A 22,989-nucleotide genomic window follows, 5' to 3' on the forward strand; every position below is an offset into this window, starting at 1 on the left:
ATTTTTTTATTTTTGTTTTGGGGGTAAAAAATAAATGTCTCTTCACCATAAATGGAGGAAGCAGAAGGATTTCTTTCTTTCCCCGGTAATGGTGGCAAATGGAAAAAAGGACACGTCAGCTGACGGAGTGCTGTAACCGTAGAAATTTTAACATCCCTAAAGGAAAAAGATGTAATAACATCACTCCTCAGGCGGAATCAAAGTAAATCCACGGCAGCAGATCGTACCAAGTGGCACAGTGAACCACCACGGGCAAAACGATTTTTGTTTTTTCAGTTGATCACGTTTTGTTTAATATAAGTGTCCCACCTTCAAAAATAACTTCTTTTTTTCTTTTTTCTTTTTTATAAGTCATTGTTAAAAATGACTTTTGACCACATTATTGTAAAAAATAAATGGAGAACGACGCTCTTGTTTGTCATAAAAAAAAAAAAAAGAAGAAAGAAATTACCATTTACTACGTCATCTCCTCAAAGACGTAGACAGAGACACAAAACTAATAGCCACAGTCACACAGCGTGGCTGAGATAGAAGAGATATGGTGTGATTCGATGCATGGTATAAGAGTAAAGCCCCCAATCAATCATGTATTAAAATGGTTAAAAATTTAATGTGGTTAATTGGAGGTGCCTCTATGGATGTGACCCGCGAGCCGGACCACAGAGAGAAATCGTTAATTCTGTTGGGGTAAATCTGGGTGAGGGCCCACATGAATCTCGCAGAACAGAGCACGCCCCACAGCAACAACTTACAATTTTCGTCAAGATTGCTGATGCAATATTTTTATTTTGATTCTATTTCTTATTTTTAAAAAAAAATTGTCACCGGTGCTACATTTTTTTAAAAGCTGTGCTCTGCCATGTCTTCATTGTTTTCTTCTTTAAAAAAAGAAAGAGAAAAATAACTGCTCTGGTAAAATAAAATATACTGAGCTGATCGCTGCTGCTGCTGCTGCTGCTGCAGTTGCTGTTATTTCTGTCGTTTTGCTCATAAGCTCTGTACAAGACAATTTCGTATGCCGCTACCACCACTTAACAATTAAAGAATCATCGTGTTTGGTCTCTTTTTACTGACACTGTCCTTTTCGCCCTTTCAAAGTCTTTTCCTTTCATAATTACTCGTGTCCACAAAATTTTCCATTGGCTTCTTGTTCAAACTCTTTTTCATATTTTTTCTTAAGAAGAAATTTACACCTACCTTTTTCTTTAAAAAAAATAAATTAAATTAAATTTCACCTAACAATAAGCTCATATTTGTGTAGTTAATTCAATTTTATAAGAATGAATTAAACAAAAACATGCAATTGAAGATGTCTGAGCCGCCTGTGATTATTTGATCTACTAGCAAGTAATGACCAATTTCATGCGTCAGGAGCAGGGTAAAAACATTTATTGCAGGCCTTAAATCTTTGGAAAAATATCATCTACTTATTAGACCTTTTTTGAGTTTTTTTAAATCTTCTGTTATGTATTTTTGAATGGTAGTGCATAGGTAAGATTCAATTTTTTTTATTTATTTATTTATTAACTACTAATTAATAATTAAGTTATTTACTCAAGACATGATGAGAATCCTGATCCTAAATCCTTAATAATAGTTTTAATTCTTAATCTTTTGGCATTTGATTTTTTCATTATTTGATTTTCGGAAAAAGATTCAACATTTTTTGAAAAAACATATAAAAACAGATTTTTCTTAACAGGAAGGAAAAAAAATCTAATTAAACGATAATAAGTAAATATTAAATTAAAAAGAAAAAGAAAATTCGGAATATATAAAATTAAAAAGTAATACATCCAGCACTTTTTGACCAATCGGACAACGATAGAGTTACAGTCCCCCTGACGCAGGCCCCACCGTCCGTCCTCCCACATTTAATATGTCGCACAGCGAAGACCATCGTATGCTATCCGTATGGCACCATCATCCATGGGACCATTTAAATGATGATGATGACATTTTAGTATACTGTATGCACACCATACCATGGTCATGATCAGTACGTGTATTAAATCTGTCGTGGGACCCACAAATGATGTATTTGGCTGGGGTAAAGTCCAGGTCACCCTAGCCCTTGGGTGGGGATAGGGTTAGGGCTAGGGGTTTTAAAGGTGGGGGAGTGTGTTAATAATAAAGGCAGAATCCCCCCCCTCTGCATTTTCGAGCCGTGAGCTTTTTGCCCCAGGCGTCTCTACATGCAAGCATTAAAATTAAAAAAAGAGTAAAAAGAAAAAAATAAACAAAAGATTCTCAAATGCTCGTATGAATAGACAATTCATATTTATTTACCAAAATTAATAATTGCGTAATTAATTAAAGAAACCGTTGTGCTCCCGACGTCCCCCGGTGGAGGAGAAAAAGGGAAATGAAAAGAAACTGTTTGGTTTGCTTAGCTTTACCGTCACCACTTTTGTCGATGGCGGTGATTATAAATTATTTAAATATTATCATTTTTTTTTTATTGGGTTTTTGAAAGCCTATTTCTTAGTCGTTTCAAAAAGCCTTTTTGAGCAAGATTCGGATGAGCGTGCTATTAACATCCTTTTCATGGCTTTACTGTTGCATGCATAAACGAAAGCTTTTCGACACATTACATTAAAGCGCCTTTTCAAAACCCGAGGGAGAAGTAATTAATAAGGAAAAAAATGAAAAAAAAAGGTTTTGGTTTGTTTTTAATTATTCATATTTTTTGCTTTTGTTTTTTTGTTTTGTTTTGTGTGTAAGTGTAATGTGGCATAGCCAGCAGAAGAAAGGGATCTTTTAGCTTTTTAGGGTTTTGTTGCAGGCCTTGAAAGATTTAGTATAGCAGCTGGGCTATCATGGTCTGTGGCATTAGGGTTTTTTCGAAAACGGAGAGAGTTTGACTGAGGGGCTTGGAGTTTTGTTTTTCTTGTTTTGTGAATGGGAAATTAATGAAAATGGGTGAAGAAATAAGTGTGTGAGAGTTTCAGTTTGGTTGCAGAAAGAAATGATGATGGCAGCGGTGGTGGTGGCTTTGATTTTTCCAGGGTTTCGCTTTAGCGTAATTTGTTGTGTTGTCAAGATTTATTGCAATAAAGAGAAATGGGAGAGGAGTGGAGGGGGCCTGACTTGGGAGTTTGAGTAGGATTAATTTTGAGCAATTTTGGGGCAGTGGATCTTCTAGAGTTCATGATTGTTGCCTTTGTTCTTGGGATTTTGTGTTGGACCAAAAGAAGCTAGTTTGAATTTTTTTGGATTCGGATGCTTCATAGGATTTTCTTGTTCCGCAAAAGATACGCTGAGTAAAGGCTCTGCTTCACTGGCTCTGCAAAACCCCAAAAAATTAACTATAAATTAAACCCAACACATTGTATTCATATACCTTTCTTAGAACTACCAGCATATCAAGTGGATCCGTGGCGCAATGGTAGCGCGTCTGACTCCAGATCAGAAGGTTGCGTGTTCGATTCACGTTGGGTTCAATTCCCATTTTTTACTATATATCTTTTGGATTGGAAAGGAGAAGATAATATGGGCCTGCACCGTAACACAGACAAAACATTAAATGGCACCACGGTATTTTAGGAATTATGATGTGTGAATTAAAATATACAAAAAGGCAGATTCATGAAGTTCGTTGTTAAAATGAATGAAAAGTTTTGATGTGCGCAATACCGCTGGGAATGGTAAAAAAAAAACCCAGGCCGACCCAAGCTTGAATTGGCCGTCCATTTAAACAGGCTTTGGTCCGGGACTCCTGTATGAAGATTTGGACAGGGGTTTAAGAAAAACCGTTCAAATTAGGCTAAAGCCTTCTATTTTTTAAAAAATAAATTTGTAAATTAGAATAATAAATTAAAATATTTAAAAATTAATTTAAAAAAGAAAGCATGAAATCCTAATTTATATATTAATAATGAATCAAAACACTTAAAATTATAATATTAAATTCTCTTTTAAGTATTAATTAATTAAAAGAGTCCGTGAATTAGAGAATTCAGTGCAAAAAAAACTAAATATCTAAACTTTTATTTACTTCATTATCTTTATGTATTATTTTATTTTTAAAATATTTATTTTCTTTAATTCATTATTTATTATAACAACTTAATTATTATTAACTCATGTCAAATTTACAACAATTTAAAAAAATATATTTGAAAAAATAAGTAAAAACTCAAGCCCAACCCTTACACTTTTGCTTTAAAAAAATTACACTTTCAAGTCCAGGCCCAAGTCCTTAAATTGCTAACCCGAAATACCGCAATCCTTTATGGTTTCTATTACATATTTTAAAATTTCTTTTGGGCCTGAAAGGGTATTGCCAAGAGCACTCCATCAGTCCTAAGAGCACCCGCTTGTATTACTTAGCCTTAAGTAGTTTGTTGCAATTGGGCCAGTATTATTGGATCAGAATCGAGATGGCCCAACCATATCAAGAATATTAGATGATCGATTCATATAAAAAGCGACAGATTTGATGTCAAGCACCAAGACCAACGAGATGGGAAAGCTGTAGGTGCAGACTGCAGCGGTATATGGATAAGCGTCAAGGAGGGCTTGGGTTGGTGATTCGAGATAAAGAGGCAAACGACTTTTTATGGAGATGTAGTACTGGTAGAAGCAAAAAAAGATGCAGGGTTGATTCTTCTAACTATAGAAACTGGTTCGTCTAAGATGTGTTGATTTTGTTTTACACCACAAGAGCAGCATAATTGAAATTTTCTGGACCATTACTGATGTTCGAAACAAAATGCAAAGGGGAGACAACATGATCAAAATTCAGCAAGAGATTGTAATGCAATTGCTTATGCTCTAGCGGAAATAGCCTTGGCTAGTGGTGATTCCTGTGATTAGAGGGGGTTCATTTCCCCTTCAAATTATATTTGTATTCACTCAGTTGAAAATAAATCTTTCTATAAAAAAAAAAAAAAAGGAGGGGAAAGCTTGGTATCATTTTGCTGCATCATATTGACTTTATACACTCATAACAAAAGAAAATGGGCAACCCATATCATTTCCTCATGTCTCAAAGTAATTGTCAAGTCTCACACAATTAAAATAAGGGTCCAGCTATATTGAAACCGCTCTTCGGTGGAACACTCTTTCATAACCACAAGCTCAAAGTTATAATGTGTTTTTTACTATTTATCACTTTACATGCATAACTATGATTCATACTCTACATTTAAGCAACTTCAAGGTAGCCATGGTCTTAATATAAAGTACGAATAATATCTTTCAGTATATGACATTTTCAATCATTAGCTAATAACAGTATGTCCAAGTTAATCTGGTCGAACATATCATTTTCACATTTTAATATTTGAGATCAAGAATTTGAATTTTTCCGTGAGAGTGTGGAAGTTTATTTGTTTTTTATTTTTTCATTGTAACTGGATTTCAAGTGTAATACATTGAGACATGTACTAATAGGGTATTGGGCTGGGCGTCTGAAAGATTTATTGGACTATATTTATTAGTATTCGTATTGTATTTCTATTTTCTAATGCAATGCTGGAGACAAATTCTAAAAAAGGAAAATAGTATTTTTCTTTTTATCTTATTTTATTGATATTTTATAGTGCCTCTTTAATTGTATCGTGACATAATATTAAAGGGGTTTAAAGTTACTAATAGTTTGGCTATTATGCTAATAGCATAATGAATAAAAGAGACATTTTAACATAATACTGTTAAAATATAAGTAAAATTAAAATTTAACAAAACCCAAAAGAGAATGTATTTTAAAATCCAAGTGCAAAACCATAAAGATAGGAAAGCTGCCATGGTTCTTCCAAAGAAGATATAACTTATTCATAAAATACCCAAAAAAAATAAGAAAAAAGAATTACTCAAGTCTCGTTATATTGTCTTTTTTTTTGGGTGAAGCAAAGCCTTTAAACTTATAAGACCAGATAAAAATATAAATAGAAACATATTTGGTTATTGTAATAAACATGCAAGTTTTCATTAACAAACATGAAAATAATTAATAAGGCACTGGAACTGCAAATAGTTACACTAAGTAGTGGATCGTATTGATTATTAGCCTGGGCAAAAAAAACCGAGGCTTATGAAAAACCGAACTAAACCAGTGGATCCGTTCGAGTTCGCATCGATTTTAATTTTTATAAATATTCAAATATTCGATTTATAAGAAAAAACTGAAATACCGGTTTGGATTTTGGTTCACTCAGTTGAACCGAATAACTGAGTGAATCGAAATCCGAACTGAAGAACGGAAATGTTTTTGTAATTTTACCAAAACATGAAATGTGTTGTATGTTAATTGGCTATGCAAAATGATTACAATAAACCTACTCACACACGATTGTTATTTTTATTTTGTGTTGTAATTATTGCTATTTTTATTTTTCTTTACAACTTTATGTTTATTTAGATGGAGCATTAGAGTCTATATTTGTATTCTTAAATCTTCATACTTCATATTTTGTTAGTAGTAGTTAGTAAGACAGCTGTGATAAATGTGTTTTAAATACTTTGTGCTTATTATTAGTATTTGTAATGAAACTATGATGAACTGATTGCTGAGAAAAATTATTCCACTAATGAGTCTCAATGGGCTAAAAAATTAGAATTGAAAATAGGTCCAATAGGCTCAAAACTGAAAAATTCGAACCAAATGGATTTGTTCATGTTCAGTTATTTATTGTATTCGGTTCTTTTTATAAAATATCTGATTTTAATCGGTTTTACTTAATCTCGATCTAAACCAAACCGAACCGAACCGAACTGTGCCCATCCCTATTGATTGTGGTCCAAAATGTAACAGTAATGGCTCTCCAAAAAAGAAAGATACATACTACGCTAGGGCATAATTCGACTATTAGTTTATTCAGGACTGCTATCCAGCAATTGGGCTGTGGCAACTGTTTTTTATTTTATATATATAATTTTTTTTAACTTTCTATTTTTTAAACAAAAATTTGTATTCAAAGTTTACATAATAATATTTATCAACTTTCATGAACTTTTTCTTAGTACGTATCTATAATTTTTATTCCACAACAAGTATAATTTAAAAGTCTCAACACATCCATAAGTAGAGTGATGCCGCTCATTTGATTAATATCTTTCTTAATAAAACTGAAGTATGTTTTATGAATGATTGGCGATATATTCTTGGAAGTTATCTCCCATGCACTATAATAAAATATCTTATAACTCATAAGTTGATTTTCATGACTACTATACTATTTATTATTTGTAATAAATTGAGGAACAAAAATTATACTTATCAATCAATTAAACAATTAATTGTTTTATAAAATAATATTACTTAAATTATATTTTTTAAATGATTTTTTTTATAAAAAAAAAGTTATTTTGGAATACCTCTAAATTAATAATTCATTTTCAACATTTAGTAAAGTTAGTTTCATTAAATCATGCACACACGGTGAGGGAATTTGAAGTACCAAACCAATTGAATAGCAATTGTTTGGTAAGTTTGGGGTCTCGGTTCATAGTTTTCTATGTTATTGATAAAACATAAAAGACATTAGGTGAAAATAGCTAGATGTCATGTGATGAGTATTTACCGCAGCACACTCATGCAGGCACTTAGAAAAATTTTATTCGAAAGTTGTTAAGCGAGTCTTAAACTCCTCGGCTAGTTAAGTTAAAATACTTGTGAAAGAGCCAAAGAGAAGATAGCAATTGAGCTAAAGAGAATTTGTATTATTCACAATAGTGGATGTACCATAAAATAGCTTTATAATGATTGGAATTGCTTTTTGGGCTGCTTAAATGAAATGCTAAGTGACAAGCCCTATTTATAGGGAAGTTTTGCACATTCTACTTAGTTTTAAAATCTTATACTCTAAAAAATTATCATGACATAGAGAACTCACATTTCTAACAAAACCTAGAGTGTTCTAGCACTACTACTACTATCTACAATATGTTAGAGAACTCACATTTTATTCCTCTTTAGAGAATTCCTAGATATTTATAAATTAAAAAAAAAATATTAAAAATGAAACTTTTTAGGATCAAACTAGTACATCTGGGCCTGGTCTTATCTAGTGAACTATTTTAGCTCGAAATCTGGGCGGTCTTTAACGTAGAGCCGCTAATCTTTTTCTTCTTAAACCCAAATAAATTATAAATGTAAATGTCCGCGAAAAATAATAACCCTGTTTATGTAATAAGTTCATCCTTATTATCAATTATTTGAGAAAGAATGGGGCCTGATTTGATTAGCCCTATTATAATATTTTGGTTAAGCCCACTTCTATGAGGAGATTGGAGATTCCATTTTCTAAATTTAGAAACATATTTGTGCACTCGAAGGGAAAAAGCTAAAAAAGGTATTTTAAAATACCTCCAATTAACCGATTATTATTTATTTATTATTATTATTGTCATCAACGAAAGCAATCCCTGTCCCTTGAACCCGGACGTCGGCAGTAAGTACGCTACCAGTACCAAACCATCAAGCTGTCAAGAGGTTCGGTGGTTTAACCGTGGACTGGAAATTGGTTTTATAAACATATAAATTTGAATCTCATACACGAACGTCGTCCTTAACTGAATGAATTTTAGAAATCAACAAGCAGCCAAAGTCTTGTTGCAGCATGATTTTAGGTGGAGCAGAACCACTTAGTTGTAGACTTGTAGTTGATGAGACAAATGTAATGGTAAGATTTTTTTTGAACCACTTAGAAAACTCCAGACCATTGAGATTAATAAGAATTTTTAATTAAATTTTAAACTATTGTATAAACAGGATTTGATCAATTCGTTTTTATGTAGAAACCCATAGGGGAAAAAAAGGTATTTTAGAATACCTCTAATGCCATAACAATTTCAATTATCATCATCATTCGTTTTCACCATCATCAACGGCGACGCTAATACCAATCCTTGAACCCAAGATCTTGACAATATATTCTAAGAATAAAACCATCAAGCCAGGGGAAAGGTTGGCACCGGCTTTAAGCAAATAAATAATATAAATTGAAAGAGCATTGTCACGCACTCGCTGTGTTAAAATCAAGAATAAATTAAAAAAAAATGCATGTTTAATCATGTTATAAGATAAAATATGCTGCATTAGAATTTGTAATTTTCTTTTTAATTGTTCAACTTATCTAATTGTTATCGATCTCTGACAAATATATGTGTGGGTTCTCGCGCAGTTGATCATATGATTTCAATAAAAACATGTATTTATATTAAATGGTGTTAGCATTTAAAATTTTAATGACATCAAAGAGAGAGACACATAATAACATTTATAACATTTATAAAAAATGTATATCTTTAAACTTATTGCTATGATGTATGTTTTCTAATGTAACCTTGTTACGTGCCAACGTAACTGACCTTGTAATTGGTTTGTGTAAGGAGTCGAAGCCTTCCAGGATCGTTTTCTTTTGTTTCTCTATTGTAGAAATCAGCTGAAAATGAACAACTGAACTTGGTCTATTTCGAGGAAGACCAAGGCCTCCAATACTAGTTGAACTTTGAAGAAAATTAATCTACTCCTTTTATTCATCTTTGGATTGAATTTATACAAAGACTTTAACAGAAAATAACAAAGACACAGCTGAATAATAGCAACAAATGCTGACTTAATGGACCACTTCTACAAGTAAATAATAACTAAAGATTTATTTTGACTATAACAACCCTGACGAATAGGACTCCTCAACAGCCACGTAACAAACCTCCACCTACATAGCAAGTTCTGCCAACTAATTAATACCTCGATAGATCTTTTGGTTACAGTTATGATGGTTTAAATTCATTCGTGAAAGTAAAAGTTAATTAAGAACGACTGAACGAGGGAGACTTGCAGCAAATTGTTGGTAAAGATGGCCAATGGCCCAGGTGGCACATAGCCGTGTTCGTACAGCACAGTACGGCACGAGTATGTTTTAGTCGGGCATACGGCACGGTACGGCACGCATGTGAGTCATGTTGGGCCTAAAATTTTAAGTACGAAGAGATGTGTCAAAGCACGACACGCGAAAAGACACTTAATAAGCAAGTTTATTGGTGGGCTAGCACATGACCCGTGAGCCATCAATAGCACATGGGCGAAAGTATATTAAAATAAATTTTTTTAATGAAAAGTAAATATAAAATGTTATGATTTTACAAATATTTTGAAATTAAATTATTTAATATATATTTTTAGCATAGGTTTTTAAAAATTAATTTAAGTCATAGTTTAAATAAATATCATGATTTTAATAAATGATAAATAAAAATTTTTACGATATTAATATTTTATTTATGAAATCATAACTCAGTTAATAGTTAATAGTTAATATAGATATGTTTCATTTGTGAATGAAATATTTTTCATATTTATACACAAAAAATAAAATTATGAACAAAATATTTTTATGATAAATTAAAAATTACATTTTTCATTTAATGGAGTTCAAATACAATTATAATATTAATAGTTCAAATAAAATTAGATGTAATTGTTATTCTACGATTGTAATTTTATTTTTCATTAATTATTACTATGACTTATGAAATTATTGTTATTATTAGATTGATAAGCTTAAAAAAAACACGCCAAACACGTCGGTTTTGAATAAAATATATTAAGCACGTGTACTTTTTTAGATACATTAGACATATAAACTTAAAAGAAAAAAATAAAAATAAAAAGATTGGTGGATTTTTTTGGGCACAGCACGAGAGGCTCATGCCAGGCCCTTATATAAAAAAAAAAAGGGCAAGGCACATCCCACCAATTTAGTGGGCCGAGTCCCGTTAGCCATCATTAACTGTTCGTTAAGAACAAAAAAATGGTTAATCTCACACTATATAATATGACATAATTTTATACGGGAGATTGCCACTTTCCCCCTTACAGTAATTAACATATACAATTTCCCCCCTTGTTGTTTTTATAATGGTCAAAAACCCCCCTGATAGTATAAGTTTACAATATTACCCTTATTTTCAACTAATCTTTTATTTATATTTATTATAAATTAAATAAATCACATGAATAGAAACAAAATAAAAAATTAAGCATTAAAAATAAGAAATATATATTTTGATATGAGCAAAAAAATTACTAATAAATTTTTTTTCTTGTACTTATTTATTTTGTGAAGATTTTCTTATAATAAAAATATAAGAAAATTATTATAAGAAAACTTGAATGACAAATAAAAATTTATTATAAGATAAATAATAAAATATTTTACCTATAATTTTTACATTTAATTTTAAAATATTACAAAATATTTATTATAAGAAAATATTCACAAAATAAATAATTACAAGAAAAAAATTTTATTATTAATTTTTTTACTCACATCAAAACATATATTTTTTGTTTTTAATACTTAATTTTTTTATTTAGTTTCTATTCATGTGATTTATTTAATTTATAATAAATGTAAATAAAAAAGTAGTTGAAAATAAGGGTAATATTATAAACTTATGCTGTCATGGGGGTTTTTGGCCATTATAAAAATAGTAGAGAGGTAAATAGTATATGTTGATTACTATAAGGGGGAAAGTGGCAATCCCCCAATTTTATACACCAAAAACTTTTTTAAAAAAAAAATTGAAATGCAGGTAAATAAGTAATTGATAAATCCAAAAAAAGTATTTAATAAATCGGCATAAACAAAAATAGAGGAATAAATTGCCAGCGCATAAATGGGATGATTTTGTAAATTTATTCAATCTTAATACAACGGCAAAACATTATGAAATAGATATTAAAAGACACAATTCTTGGACCAAAAGACGAAAATGCCCACGACGTTACAGACAGAAACAAAAACACCACTTGAATCCCCCTCAGTTGATGGTATGCAGCAGCAGCAGCAATGGCAGAGTCGGAGGAAGAATCGCGAAGAGCAGCATCGAAAGAAGTGTCTCGTGAATTGAAAACCCTAATCAATGGAGATGATTTGGACTCGCTCAAGCAATTGCAGTATCTCATGTACCCCCCCCCCCCCCCCCCCATCTCTCCTCGCTCTATCTTCTCTTTTGAATTTGTCTCTACAGCCGACAGATTTTACTTTGAGACTTGACATTTATGAACCATTTTTTTTCTTATAAATATTTTTCATGTGCGTTTGAAACAGATTAATTATAGTATAGATTACTAATGGTCAAAATTATTATGAACCAACCGAGGAAGCCCGATTTTGCATACAAATTGGAAGCTTTGTTTTAATCGTATAAATAAAACAATTAATTTGTGGAGGTCATAATCGAGGCGGAGCAATTGTTGTCTATGGATTTTAGTTGCCTCTGGAGTTTCAAGTTTGGGTCTTCGACTGAAATTATATTCTTGTTCGTGCTAAATTGCAGATTGGGAAGGTTGCAGGACAGCAATGCTGTCATGTCTCATTTTAATGAGTATTCAGAGAATTGTTTTGCAGAAGTTGCTGGTGATTTTTCGAGAAATACGCGTCTCTTGAAGTATATGAAGTTGGACCTGGATTACATATTTCAGAAGCTAAGGTATTGTTAGAGTGTCCTATTGATTTTATTTTTGCTTGTTAAACTGCATAGTCCATATGTGGTTCATATTTGTAATTTATTTTGTAGATTTGTCTTCAAAGCAAAGTGTTGTTGAGGTTGCATCCCGTGATATTTGGATATTGTATGTACGATGCACTAACATGTTTAGGTCTTATGTAATGAACTGTTATAGTTGCATGTTTTATATCTGCTTCTGAATGGCTACATTGTATTCAAAATATTTGTTGGGATGTCATCTGTATCAATATTGATTGGTCATACATGCTGGCATGTCGATGAAGAGCTTCACAAAACAGCCCACTGTCTCGGATTTAGTTGAGGGAAGTACATGTTAGTTTTGGGATGTCTTGCACTGAGTCTCTGTATTCTCATGTATCTATATGGTCTGCATTAATATTCTTTTTACATTTTTGGATTTGGTGCAAGTGCCTCATTCTCAGCTACAAACTGCATATTGCTTTTACTTCTCAACATTTATATTGGGCTCTGTAACTCTTTGGCATGCTTTGCCAGCTGGTAGTAGCTGAACAACTGGAGCTACAAGTAGCCAGTGACAACCAGTTAACTGATATACCATGTCAGTTCTTTGTGGAAATGGCCAAAGAAGAACTGCTTCATAAAACTAGTTTTCATTTCAGAGGAATTGTTGCATTGTGGTGCAAACTTTGTGAAAAATAGTCTTCAGTTGTCACACATGTTACCATACGCACTGCGGCCAGAAAGTATTCATCTAAAATGAAATATAAAAATTACTTGTATTGATGAATCTAGTTATATGTTACAAAAAAATGTCTGGTGTGCTGGCCGGTTTAGGTCAGCCAACTTTTGAGTTTAAGAAAATTTCATTACTTCTAGGAACTTATTACGGGTTTTAAGGGCTTGAATGTAAAAATCTAAAACAAAAATGTGTAATTATATGCAAATGTTTGTATAACTTTTAAGTCATAGAGATTGCTTATAATTGTCTGTTTGTTGTATGGTTGTTGCATAGGCAACTGCATCTCTTTTGTTCAGGCTTTGGTCGAGGCACTTTCCATAAGTTTATTCCTTTGTTGCCTTTTGTTCATGTACTTGTTATAACATGTTTGTTCCTTGAAAAAGATGAATAATAGCTTTCCCTTGCGGGTGGATCCAAATCATTTGCCTCCCATTGGGTCCCCTGCACCCAAATGAAATAAAATTTTCTGTACACCGGTATTTTCTTAGAATTAACAACTTTACTATTTGATCATGAAGTGAAACCGTCTAGTCTCCTTCCGGCACCTTCCTATTTGCAATTGATTTTAAAATGTTGTTTTATTTCTGAATTGCCCCATCAGTGTTTCACAGTAATCTTAGGCTTTGATTTAGAATGAAATTGGTAACTCAATTTGCAATTTTTGGTGAATGCTGATCTTATCAGGAGCATGAAGGCAAAGATCCTTGCTACTTATCCAGATGCATTTCCAGATGAGTCAACAATAGAAGCACTTGACCGGAGACCGGACCTTGAAATGCCTCAATAATTCCAGCACAATATGATTCAAGTTTTTTTATGATTTCAACAGTAGATGATGTGTTATGTACCGTTGAGACTTGAGACTGCAACTACATATGAGATATGCTTGCCCCTAGGCCCTAGCCAAGATTACTTGGCCTAATTTCCCTGGTGTAGAATAACAGTTTGCGGCCTTTGGGTGCTTCTTTTGTAAAGTGAATTATATGCTTTCTATTTCTAGAGAACTGGTCGGTTGCCCTCCATAATTTCAATTAGTGTCAGTGCTTCAGCACACTCTTTCGAGCCGATCATTTTCATTAGTTGTAAAAACAGAGAGCAATCAAGGAAGGAAAAAGCATAAAACAACAACTTCATAGCGTTAGCCCTTGGGGTTCCTTTCCTTCCAACTCAGCATTTCGTTTTGAATTGAATGCAGAGCAGCAAAGAGCATCATTTCTAGCTGTGGTAGCCTATCAACTCATTATTTGCTGTCTCGCGGTCGCAGTCATAGGGAAGCACTTGATTGAAAATTTTGAAGTGGTAGTCAAAATTTGGTTTACTATTGTATCACCGTATTTACTACGTACTTTTATTTTTAATTTTAGTTTAGGCATGGATAATAATATGAGCAATGAAATATTGAAGAGAGCAAAATAATTAAACAAAGTTAAAACTCTCTCCGTTCTTCTGACTCTGTGTGGGGTGTGATCATCCAAAGATCTCGTAGTCTTGTGTCAGAGTCAGAGCTGAAACTGAGAGATGAGAGATCCCAATCCCGTCACCATCACCATCATCATCGTCAAGATTACTTACTGCTCGTAAGCCGCCAGCTAATTAATTTTCAAAATAACTAATCCTCACGCGCTTGAACACACACACACTCTCTGTGACTGATCTCTCTCTCTCTCACTCAACACAAAACAAAACACACAATTTTCACCTTCTCTGCGCATTATATCATGCAAAAGAGACATATAAACCAATAACATTGCAGAGAGAAGCAAAAGAAAAACAGAACACCAAACGGCATAATAGAGTTGAGTTTGAATTAACAGTTTTCGGGGGGGAGGAAAAAGAAGAAGAAGAAAAGAAACAAGCCGGAGAAAAATGAAAGCAGCAGCAACAAGCGGAGGAGGTAGAAGCGAGGGTGAAAAAGAGAAGACGAAGTTGAGAGAGAGACAGAGGAGGGCCATCACTACAAAGATCTTTCATGGGCTCAGAAAATGGGGAGGCTATCATCTTTCTCCAAGAGCTGATATCAATGAAGTTCTGCGTCAGCTCGCCCAGGAAGCTGGTTGGGTCGTCGAGCCCGATGGCACCACTTACCGTGCCAGACTCGTAAGTGATCACCTCTCTTTTCTCCCTTTCTTTCTCTTTAGTCTTTCCAAATTCCAAATAAATAATATTCGTTCTTTCTTTTAGTTTATTGATTCATTGGCTGGTCTTGGTCGCTTTGAAAATAAAATAGAAAGTTGTTTCCTTTCATGGGTTTCTGCACTAAAGATTCAATCTTTTACATCCCCTTTTTTTCATTTTTTTCCTTTTCTTTTTTGTAAATGTGTGAAGCCTATGAATCAATGCCATGTTTGTGGCAGCGCAACGCCTACTACAGGTAGCAGCGTCGTTATTGGTGGTGGTGGTGGAAGTGGAGGAGATAGCTCAACCACGGCTTCCCCACGCCACGCGTCGCTCGGAGGTGAACCCATCCCCAATGCCAGCACCAACTCTAGCAACTTTGCTGCCGGTGGATTCTCCACGTCACCTTACTATTCAACTGACACTCCACTCGCGCTCTACATTTACGGCAATGCACTTACTCGTGGCCCCCACTCCAGCACCACCAGTTCGATCGCTACCACCACAATCACCTCTTCCGCCGTCCACGGTGGTGATCCGGCAGCTGTGACGCTAGCAATGCAGCATCAACAGCAGCAGTTTTACAACTTGCTGGAGGCGAAGGCGTCTAATCAGAACACACCTGTCAGCTCACCTCTGCGTCGTCTTTCTTAGTTTTATTGTCTCATCATTAGAATATATCAGAAAACTACATAAATATACTAATTTGTTTTTATTTTAATTTATTATAAAAGAACAAGCCGAAGAATAGGTGCATAAAATGGGAGGATTTATTGCCAAGTTATGAAAATTCAATAGGTTCAAAAAATGATGTGATGAACCATTTTTGTATGGTGTGTCTTAATAGTAAGTGGATGATCAATTTCTCGTATATGCTATATCAAAATACTTTTATTTTTATTTTATAATTACAATCTGTCAATTTGATGCCATCATTTTTCTCATTATGCTCTTTTGCTATTAGCTTATCCCTAGTAACAACAAACAAATTTACCTTCAAAATTTTTAGCTAAAGATGTGAAATAAAGTCCAACCCTACAATTTTTCACTTGAAAATTAAATGATAAATAAGAAAATTTTCCCTCTCTTCGTTTTGGCCTGTACCTTTCATATCATTATTTAATCATCGTAGAAGGAAATAATTCTAAGAATTGGATTTCAGGGGGGGAAGGGGGGGAGGAATAACTTTCCAACAATAATGTGCAAATGTCTAGCATGTAAAATCTAAATGACAGAATAAAACAAAGAATAGATTACGAGCAGACAAAAAATGGCCTGGATGTTCATATGAATGTAACAATAATCCCATCATGCAACAACAGGGTTAATTGTTATTGTTACAAGCACAATTTGAGCCAACTGCCCAAAGAAGAAAACAGCTACTCCAGGTTTGAATGCCTACTTACAACAGTGCTAAAAGAACTCTCAAAATGTTAAAATGAGAAACCAAACCTTATTCCTTTCTAAATTTCCTCGAAACTTCACTACCTCGAGTTTAGAAGTTTCGTCCTCATCACGTGAAACCAGGAATCTCTCCTGGCAGCGGTGCCAACTCATTTTTACTAAACCTCTCCTCATCATAAAATGTAGCACGGACAACCCTACCCCCAAAGAACCGACCATCTAAGTCAATGAGCGCTTTTGTTGTTTGCTCTGACCTCTCAAACTGCACAAAGATTCTGACAGCTTCATCAACAGGGAAATTTGGCTCCGTAATCTCAAATATGAGAACCCGCGTGACTGTTCCATATTTGGCACACTCAGATCCAACCTCATCTTCTAGTTCATCGTCTACCTCACCAGGACCAACCTATACGAAGAGAGCATGATGGTCAGATTTCATCTCCATTTCACCCAACAAGGTATGAAAATCACAGATGTGAAAGATGATGACAATAAATAAAGTTCATGTAAATATTATTGATTTGACAGTCAGATCCAACCTCATCTTCTAGCTCATACAAGTTCAAATGGATTTCAGCATAGAGGGTACTATAACTAAGAGATCAGCAAGAATATGGAAGTCAGCCATATATCTGTCATACAGGAAGGCAGCTCCAATTTTTTCAGGATTAAACATATATCCACAAAAAAGTAGGCTTACATCAATAAGACAATCAGTCCATAAACCAACAACCCTTGTTTAGTTAAAGAAGACGAACTACAAAGAAAATTGTAAAAAAAAATCTACCAAAACCTGAGTCCAATCTTCCATCGTACTTATCTTTATGGAAAAGCAAATTTTCCAAGGATGCACTTGCCAATACACAAGTGAAAATTAGCAACTACAAGCATTGACTCTCAGGAGTGTAATTTAGCTGTGTAGAAAAGAATAACAAAATGCAGCTATTTCAGTTCAATTTTCTCAATATTTAAATGTACTAGATGTCGCCTTTTCCTTTTTATTACCATTATCCTGAACAAACTGGAACAAAATATTGGTAAATGTCCTGCATGTGGTGAGTAATTTCTGAATATTCTCCCTTCCTCAACCCATTTCCTTGTTCCTTTTGGTGTTCAAGGAACAAACCTACTTGACCACCAACTGTAAACCCAGTCAACATTCTTGATAATTCAGAGGGCAACTACTAACCCAAAACACAAACTACAAACATCCAATACCTCTCCATTATCAATGTTAAGGCTATGGAAATAAGTTACATCTATGGAAATATTTTTATACCAAGAACTACTTCCCACCAAATACAAGATACTGCCAGATTCTGAAGAGTAAGATACAATTCAGTCTCTCACCAAAAATATTACACTGAAATTTAGTAATGGTGAAGTGTGGGACACTACAACCTTCCCCAGATAAATAAACAAGAAAGTGAATATTGCAGAGTAGAAGACAATTGTTTCCCATGAGAAAATTCAAAATGTTAGTCCGGCAAATAGCAATGATTTCATAGCAAAGGTCATACTTATTAACGGTTAATTCTACATTGAAATAATAACCTTGCAACCAATGATGTTATTTATGTTCTGAAGAAAGAATATAAACCTTAGTATAAACAATGAAAGACCCTACAAGAGAAAGCAATAGCCTCGACACTGTATAACAAGCAATCACACAAATCTTGCTCAATCCTCAAGAACATCATCATGAACCCTGAATCAACAACACTGGTTTATTGCATCTTAGCTGTCATCGTGCTAGCAGTTTGCAAATGCAATTATACAATGACAAACAATATTCACATCAGTTTGCATAATCCATACCATGTTCCGAAGCAGCAAAACTCGAGTAGGAGGTCCATTGAAGTTAACACTCTTAACCTTCTTCTCTGATTTGTTCTCGCTAGCATTCACAATCACACCAGCTCTCCTATCCGTCTTCCTGGCCATCAACGGCGTAGTGATCCCCTGCTCTTGTCTCCCAAGCCCTTGCCCTTCCTTCCAGCCCATTTTCGCCATCATCCTCTGAGCAGCAGTCATCTGGCCACCCGCACCAAGTCCCAGCCCACTAGTCTCCGACTTCCCTATAGTAAACCCTCCTCCCCCTCCTCCTGATTCAACATTTACGGGAGGAGGCGATGGCGACCTCGGTGGCACTCCCCCACTGCTCATCGCCGCGCGTCTCTTCCACGCCTCCTCCCCAGACATATTTAGCCTCGAAGCTGAAGCATTTTCTCTCTCTTCTCTCTCTCTCCTCTCCCTTTCCTCTCCCTCTTGCCTTCTTCTCTCCAGTTCTCTCCTAATTTCAGCATCCACCGCTTTCTTCTTCTTCTCTCTCCTGTAATCTTCGTAATCGTTCGGTCTAGCGGGGTCGTACTCCTCGATTACGGTCGAAGTGACGCCGACCAATGCCGGTTGCGGCAGCGCTGCCGCGTCGTCCGGGGAAGGTGCGATTGCCGGTGAGGAATGGGGTCTAGTCGGGAGAGAATTTTGGGTGGTTTTGGGTTTGGATTGGGGCTTGAGGATGGTTTGTGGTGGCGCGAAAATTGACGAGGGTTTTCGGAGAGTCGGCGGGGCCATCTTGGCACTGCTTGACCAGACGGTGGTGGTCGTGTTGGTGGGTTTGTCCTCATCGGAGGGTGGAGGTAGGTCTCCGTACAGCCCGCCTAGCATTTCGCAACGTGGCTTTTGATGGCTAAATCCCGGGGAATTTGAATTCCGAAATTGGATTTTGGGGAATTAAAAGGCTGATTTTGTTTTGTTGTTTGGGTTGTCGGATGAGATTCGAGCTGAGGTAGAAGAAGACACTACCTACGAAGAAGAAGAGACGAACAGAGAAGAAGGGACTGGCGAAAACAAACAAATACTGTAAATTTTTCAGTAAATAAAATTGCCAATTACTCCGTTAGTAGCCAAATTTAAATATAATTAAAAATAGTGGAGATTATATCAAATTATTTTTTTATGTTAAAAAGTTTAAGATAGTTATATACTTATATATATGTAAACGTTCCTTTACTTTCTTTTGAAATATTAATGTCAAATAAATTTTTATTATTTCATTGCTAAATAACCTGCTTTTCAATTTAATTACCGACATACTGACATATACTCAAATTTTTAAAAATTCATTTTTTTTTTCACAAAACAATTTACACACCCATTTTCTTTTATCCCCAAAATCAATTTACAAGCGTCTCTTTAAAAGAAAAGAATCACTGTACCATTAAAACCCTAGCCCACTAAGCTCTGCGAGACTGAGAGCCCCATTTACTTTGCTGGTTGCACCATTTTCTAAAGAAGTCGAGCACCCGAACAAAACCCGGTTTAAAAAAAAAAAGAAAAAGAAAATTCCCAAAACACTCTCAATTTCACTCTAATTTCTTCTATCTTCAGTCCACTATGTTCAGAATCACAAAATCAAAACCATTGGAGTACCTGAGTCATCAATTCCTCCAAAAATGCTCTGCCAGCGGAACCCCAAAAGGGAAAGCAAAGATGAAAGCGGGGCAGCAACTGAAACGCTCAAAAATCACCACAAAGAAGGGCTCATCACCGGCCAAAGGAGCAAAAGCGCACGCCCCAGATGAAAAGCAGCGCTTGTACGACCAATGCTTGAACGCGCCAACCCCTGTAAGATTCTTAACTCCTAAAGATAAAAAACGTGAAATTGAGAGAGAAAAATTAGGGCTAATCAGCAAAGATAGACAGAGAGAGATTGACATTTTGAAAAAGGGAGGAAAACAGGCGATGGGTATTAGTGATGAACCTATGATAATGGGAACCCCTGGGATGGACTTGATTTCCCTTGGATTAGTTGATGCTGATAAGATTCCTAAGTATGAGTTGACTGCTGAAGATGGAAAGAGGCTTGCAAAGGAGTGTAGTAGGGTTTTGATGAGGAGACATAGGGCCAGACAGGCGGCTGAATCCACCCTTTTGAGGTTGAAGAAGGAGGCTATTGAGGCGTTGCCGGAGGATTTGAAGAAGGCCGCTTTGGTGCCGGATTTGACTCCTTTCCCTGTTAATAGGTTTATGGCAACTCTTACACCACCTATTGAAGGATATATGGAGAAGGTGAGGGAGGCTACAAGGAGGAGCTCTGGGAATGAGAAGATGAGATGATTGAAGGTAAGGTGTTGTCTATGTGTTAGTTTTGAGGTGGGAATTTGATGTTTGTTCAGCGATTGTTGATATTGGATTCAGTAATATCGTTAATAGGTTTATGGCAAAATCAACCCTTGATTTTGCTGAATGCAATATGCTTGGAACTTATATGCTCATTTGTTAGTCATTCTTTGAAACTAAAAAATTAAAACCAAAAGATGTATGATAAATATCCAGCTAAAATGAGTTATGTAGTAAACACTACCCATGGTGACATGTTGTATTGTTTTTTCAATCAACTGTTAAAAGTTCTTTTTTTCCCCTCCTACCTGCTTTACAAGTTTCATTGTAAATACTGATTGTTATAGGAAAGCATAGTTTTTTTTTTTGGGTTTTGTATGTTTTTACCCCTCTATTGAGGCACGCACTATGTTTCAAATTTATTTCTAGGGTCTTTTTACAGTGCGATTGTGAGTTTAGAGGCAATCAACAGATAAACTTTATTCTTTGCAGTGTTCCGGCAAAAATAAAGGAACATACCCTTGTTATTTATTAATTGCAATTACTTCTTCTTTTTTTTTTAAATTCATGTTCAGTAGACCTAAGACCATTAAAGATAGTTGGACTTGACTATTATAGGAATGTCATGTTGATTTATAGTAGCTAAACATGTGAGCCTTGTCATCAGTTGGGAACATTTTGTTGGATTCTAGAATTCTCTCTGGTTCATGGCATGTTGATTATGTCTTGCATCGATCATAACTTAAACCTTTATTAAAGTCATAAATATTCTTTTGAAACTCCAATCAAATTTAAAACCTATATTCCCTACACATCTAAACTCTGAAATTCCTAATTTTCAGAACTTATAGCATCATGTTTTTTTTATGTAATTTAAATTTGTATATTCATAATAACCTTGTTGTTTGGACAAAGACGTGATTTTTGAGTTGTATATTTATGTTTTGCTTTAGTTTTTTTCCATTAACATCCAACACTGGCCCTAGACTTATTTGAAATTTTTAACTCTTGCCTTCTTTAGCACCTGTCATGCTAATATAGGATATTATTAGAACTGTAGAAAGCCCATCCCTATTGGAAAAATGAGATGACTAAATTGTAGCAAGTCATGTATGATTAATGGCAGATGTTTAAACAGCACTAGTGATCTTGCAGACTTTTTATTAGATAAGGGTACGGCCCTAAATTTTTATTTTTTTTAACTTTTTTTATAGGAAACAGAAAGGTACAGCCTTTGATGATTTAAGTTTCATGGTAAAGTAGTTTCCCTGTATCTTTTTGCGCTCTTTTTTCCAAAGGTCTTTTGTAGTCCTTACTAATTAGTTCTTACAATACTTATCTGCATGAAGCAAAAAGTACTTCAAAATTTGAAGAACATTAAAGCTTAACTACTAAACTGCTCTGTGGTTGAAATGTAATTTCTTTTGGTGCAGGGAAAGCTATGGCTGGAAAGCTAGATTACTCAAATTGCTGGATGAATGTTATCACTTGTGGTTGAAATGCTTTCTTTCATCGCCTCAAGATTTTTTTCTAGCACCAATGAAAATGCAACGATAGTATTGTTGAAATCAGAAACACTAGCTTCCTTTCCCTTTTTGGTGTGGGTTAGTTTTTGTTATCCGACCTGTTTTACACTTTTTGGCATTGACAATTGCTAACCTTCGATTGTTATGTAGAAATTGCAGCGGTAATAAAATTTGGTCATGCATATCTGACTCCACATTTGGCTGGATGTCTGCTCAGAAGCATTGAGAGTTCTCCGCACTCTATAATGGAGGGCTCTCCTGCACTGTGCTCTCCTATGAATTCCTATTAAATAAAATTTTCTTATTTTTTGGCCTTATTTAGTATTGAGCTGTTGGGACTTTAAAGCTGCAGCTGTTGTGAAAAGAAAATTATAACTATGAAACAAAACTTAATAATGTATAGTAAACATGATTTTTAAATTACAGTTTAACAAAAATAACAAAGATATTATAATTTTTTATCATAAAAGTAATTGATCAAAATAATTTAATTTTTAAGTTACAGCAGTTAGTGTATATTAAATATTTTAATATTATAATTTTTAAGTTATGCTTATCTAATGTCAACATCAAATAGGATCTTTGATTAATTATTTTTAAAAGCGACTTAAAAGTTAGCTTTTAATTTATTACTTGAAT

The 22,989-nt window shown here is 34.4% G+C and overlaps 4 protein-coding genes and 1 non-coding gene across 7 annotated transcripts; 4 read left to right on the forward strand and 1 right to left on the reverse strand.

Annotated features, from left to right (window-relative positions):
- The first annotated feature begins 3,371 nt into the window (after positions 1 to 3,371).
- Positions 3,372 to 3,443, forward strand: TRNAW-CCA (transfer RNA tryptophan (anticodon CCA)). The gene has a single exon. It is a non-coding gene; the product is annotated as a tRNA-Trp (tRNA).
- An 8,282-nt stretch (positions 3,444 to 11,725) lies between these two features.
- On the forward strand, positions 11,726 to 14,208 carry LOC102607301 (uncharacterized). The gene is made up of 3 exons (XM_052434685.1): positions 11,726 to 11,917; positions 12,292 to 12,444; positions 13,868 to 14,208. The coding sequence occupies exons 1-3, from the start codon at positions 11,802 to 11,804 to the stop codon at positions 13,968 to 13,970; spliced, it is 372 nt and encodes a 123-aa protein (XP_052290645.1). The 5' UTR covers positions 11,726 to 11,801; the 3' UTR covers positions 13,971 to 14,208.
- A 142-nt stretch (positions 14,209 to 14,350) lies between these two features.
- On the forward strand, positions 14,351 to 16,209 carry LOC102606818 (protein BZR1 homolog 2-like). Of its 2 annotated transcripts, none has more exons than XM_006468237.4 (2): positions 14,351 to 15,280; positions 15,538 to 16,209. In XM_006468237.4, the coding sequence occupies exons 1-2, from the start codon at positions 15,153 to 15,155 to the stop codon at positions 15,950 to 15,952; spliced, it is 543 nt and encodes a 180-aa protein (XP_006468300.2). In that variant the 5' UTR covers positions 14,351 to 15,152; the 3' UTR covers positions 15,953 to 16,209. The 2 variants fall into 2 exon arrangements, with proteins under 2 accessions (XP_006468300.2, XP_006468299.2); XM_006468236.4 differs by having other exon boundaries at positions 15,509 to 16,196.
- Positions 16,210 to 16,527: 318 nt separating this feature from the next.
- Positions 16,528 to 19,632, reverse strand: LOC102631423 (DNA-damage-repair/toleration protein DRT111, chloroplastic). Its single transcript, XM_006468235.4, has 2 exons — positions 18,521 to 19,632; positions 16,528 to 17,108 (listed from the first exon to the last, which is right to left on the reverse strand). The coding sequence occupies exons 1-2, from the start codon at positions 19,367 to 19,369 to the stop codon at positions 16,812 to 16,814; spliced, it is 1,146 nt and encodes a 381-aa protein (XP_006468298.2). The 5' UTR covers positions 19,370 to 19,632; the 3' UTR covers positions 16,528 to 16,811.
- A 230-nt stretch (positions 19,633 to 19,862) lies between these two features.
- On the forward strand, positions 19,863 to 22,667 carry LOC102631107 (hypothetical protein). Of its 2 annotated transcripts, XM_052434684.1 has the most exons (3): positions 19,863 to 20,827; positions 22,039 to 22,078; positions 22,258 to 22,667. In XM_052434684.1, the coding sequence occupies exon 1, from the start codon at positions 20,099 to 20,101 to the stop codon at positions 20,819 to 20,821; it is 723 nt and encodes a 240-aa protein (XP_052290644.1). In that variant the 5' UTR covers positions 19,863 to 20,098; the 3' UTR covers positions 20,822 to 20,827; positions 22,039 to 22,078; positions 22,258 to 22,667. The 2 variants fall into 2 exon arrangements, with proteins under 2 accessions (XP_052290644.1, XP_006468297.1); XM_006468234.4 differs by lacking the exon at positions 22,039 to 22,078 and having other exon boundaries at positions 19,868 to 20,827.
- The last annotated feature ends 322 nt before the right edge of the window (positions 22,668 to 22,989 follow it).

Source organism: Citrus sinensis, chromosome 2 (assembly GCF_022201045.2).
Source record: "Citrus sinensis cultivar Valencia sweet orange chromosome 2, DVS_A1.0, whole genome shotgun sequence".
In the NCBI taxonomy this organism is placed as follows: Eukaryota; Viridiplantae; Streptophyta; class Magnoliopsida; order Sapindales; family Rutaceae; genus Citrus; species Citrus sinensis.

Coding starts and splice junctions, on each gene's coding strand:
- LOC102607301 (XM_052434685.1), top strand. CDS start 11,802: ATGGCAGAGTCGGAGGAAGAATCGCGAAGAGCAGCATCGAAAGAAGTG. Junction 11,918..12,291: donor AAGCAATTGCAGTATCTCAT/GTACCCCCCCCC, acceptor GCTAAATTGCAG/ATTGGGAAGGTTGCAGGACA. Junction 12,445..13,867: donor TACATATTTCAGAAGCTAAG/GTATTGTTAGAG, acceptor TGATCTTATCAG/GAGCATGAAGGCAAAGATCC.
- LOC102606818 (XM_006468236.4), top strand. CDS start 15,050: ATGAAAGCAGCAGCAACAAGCGGAGGAGGTAGAAGCGAGGGTGAAAAA. Junction 15,281..15,508: donor CCACTTACCGTGCCAGACTC/GTAAGTGATCAC, acceptor AAATGTGTGAAG/CCTATGAATCAATGCCATGT.
- LOC102631423 (XM_006468235.4), bottom strand. CDS start 19,369: ATGCTAGGCGGGCTGTACGGAGACCTACCTCCACCCTCCGATGAGGAC. Junction 17,109..18,520: donor TTTTGCTGCTTCGGAACATG/GTATGGATTATG, acceptor CTCTTCGTATAG/GTTGGTCCTGGTGAGGTAGA.
- LOC102631107 (XM_052434684.1), top strand. CDS start 20,099: ATGTTCAGAATCACAAAATCAAAACCATTGGAGTACCTGAGTCATCAA.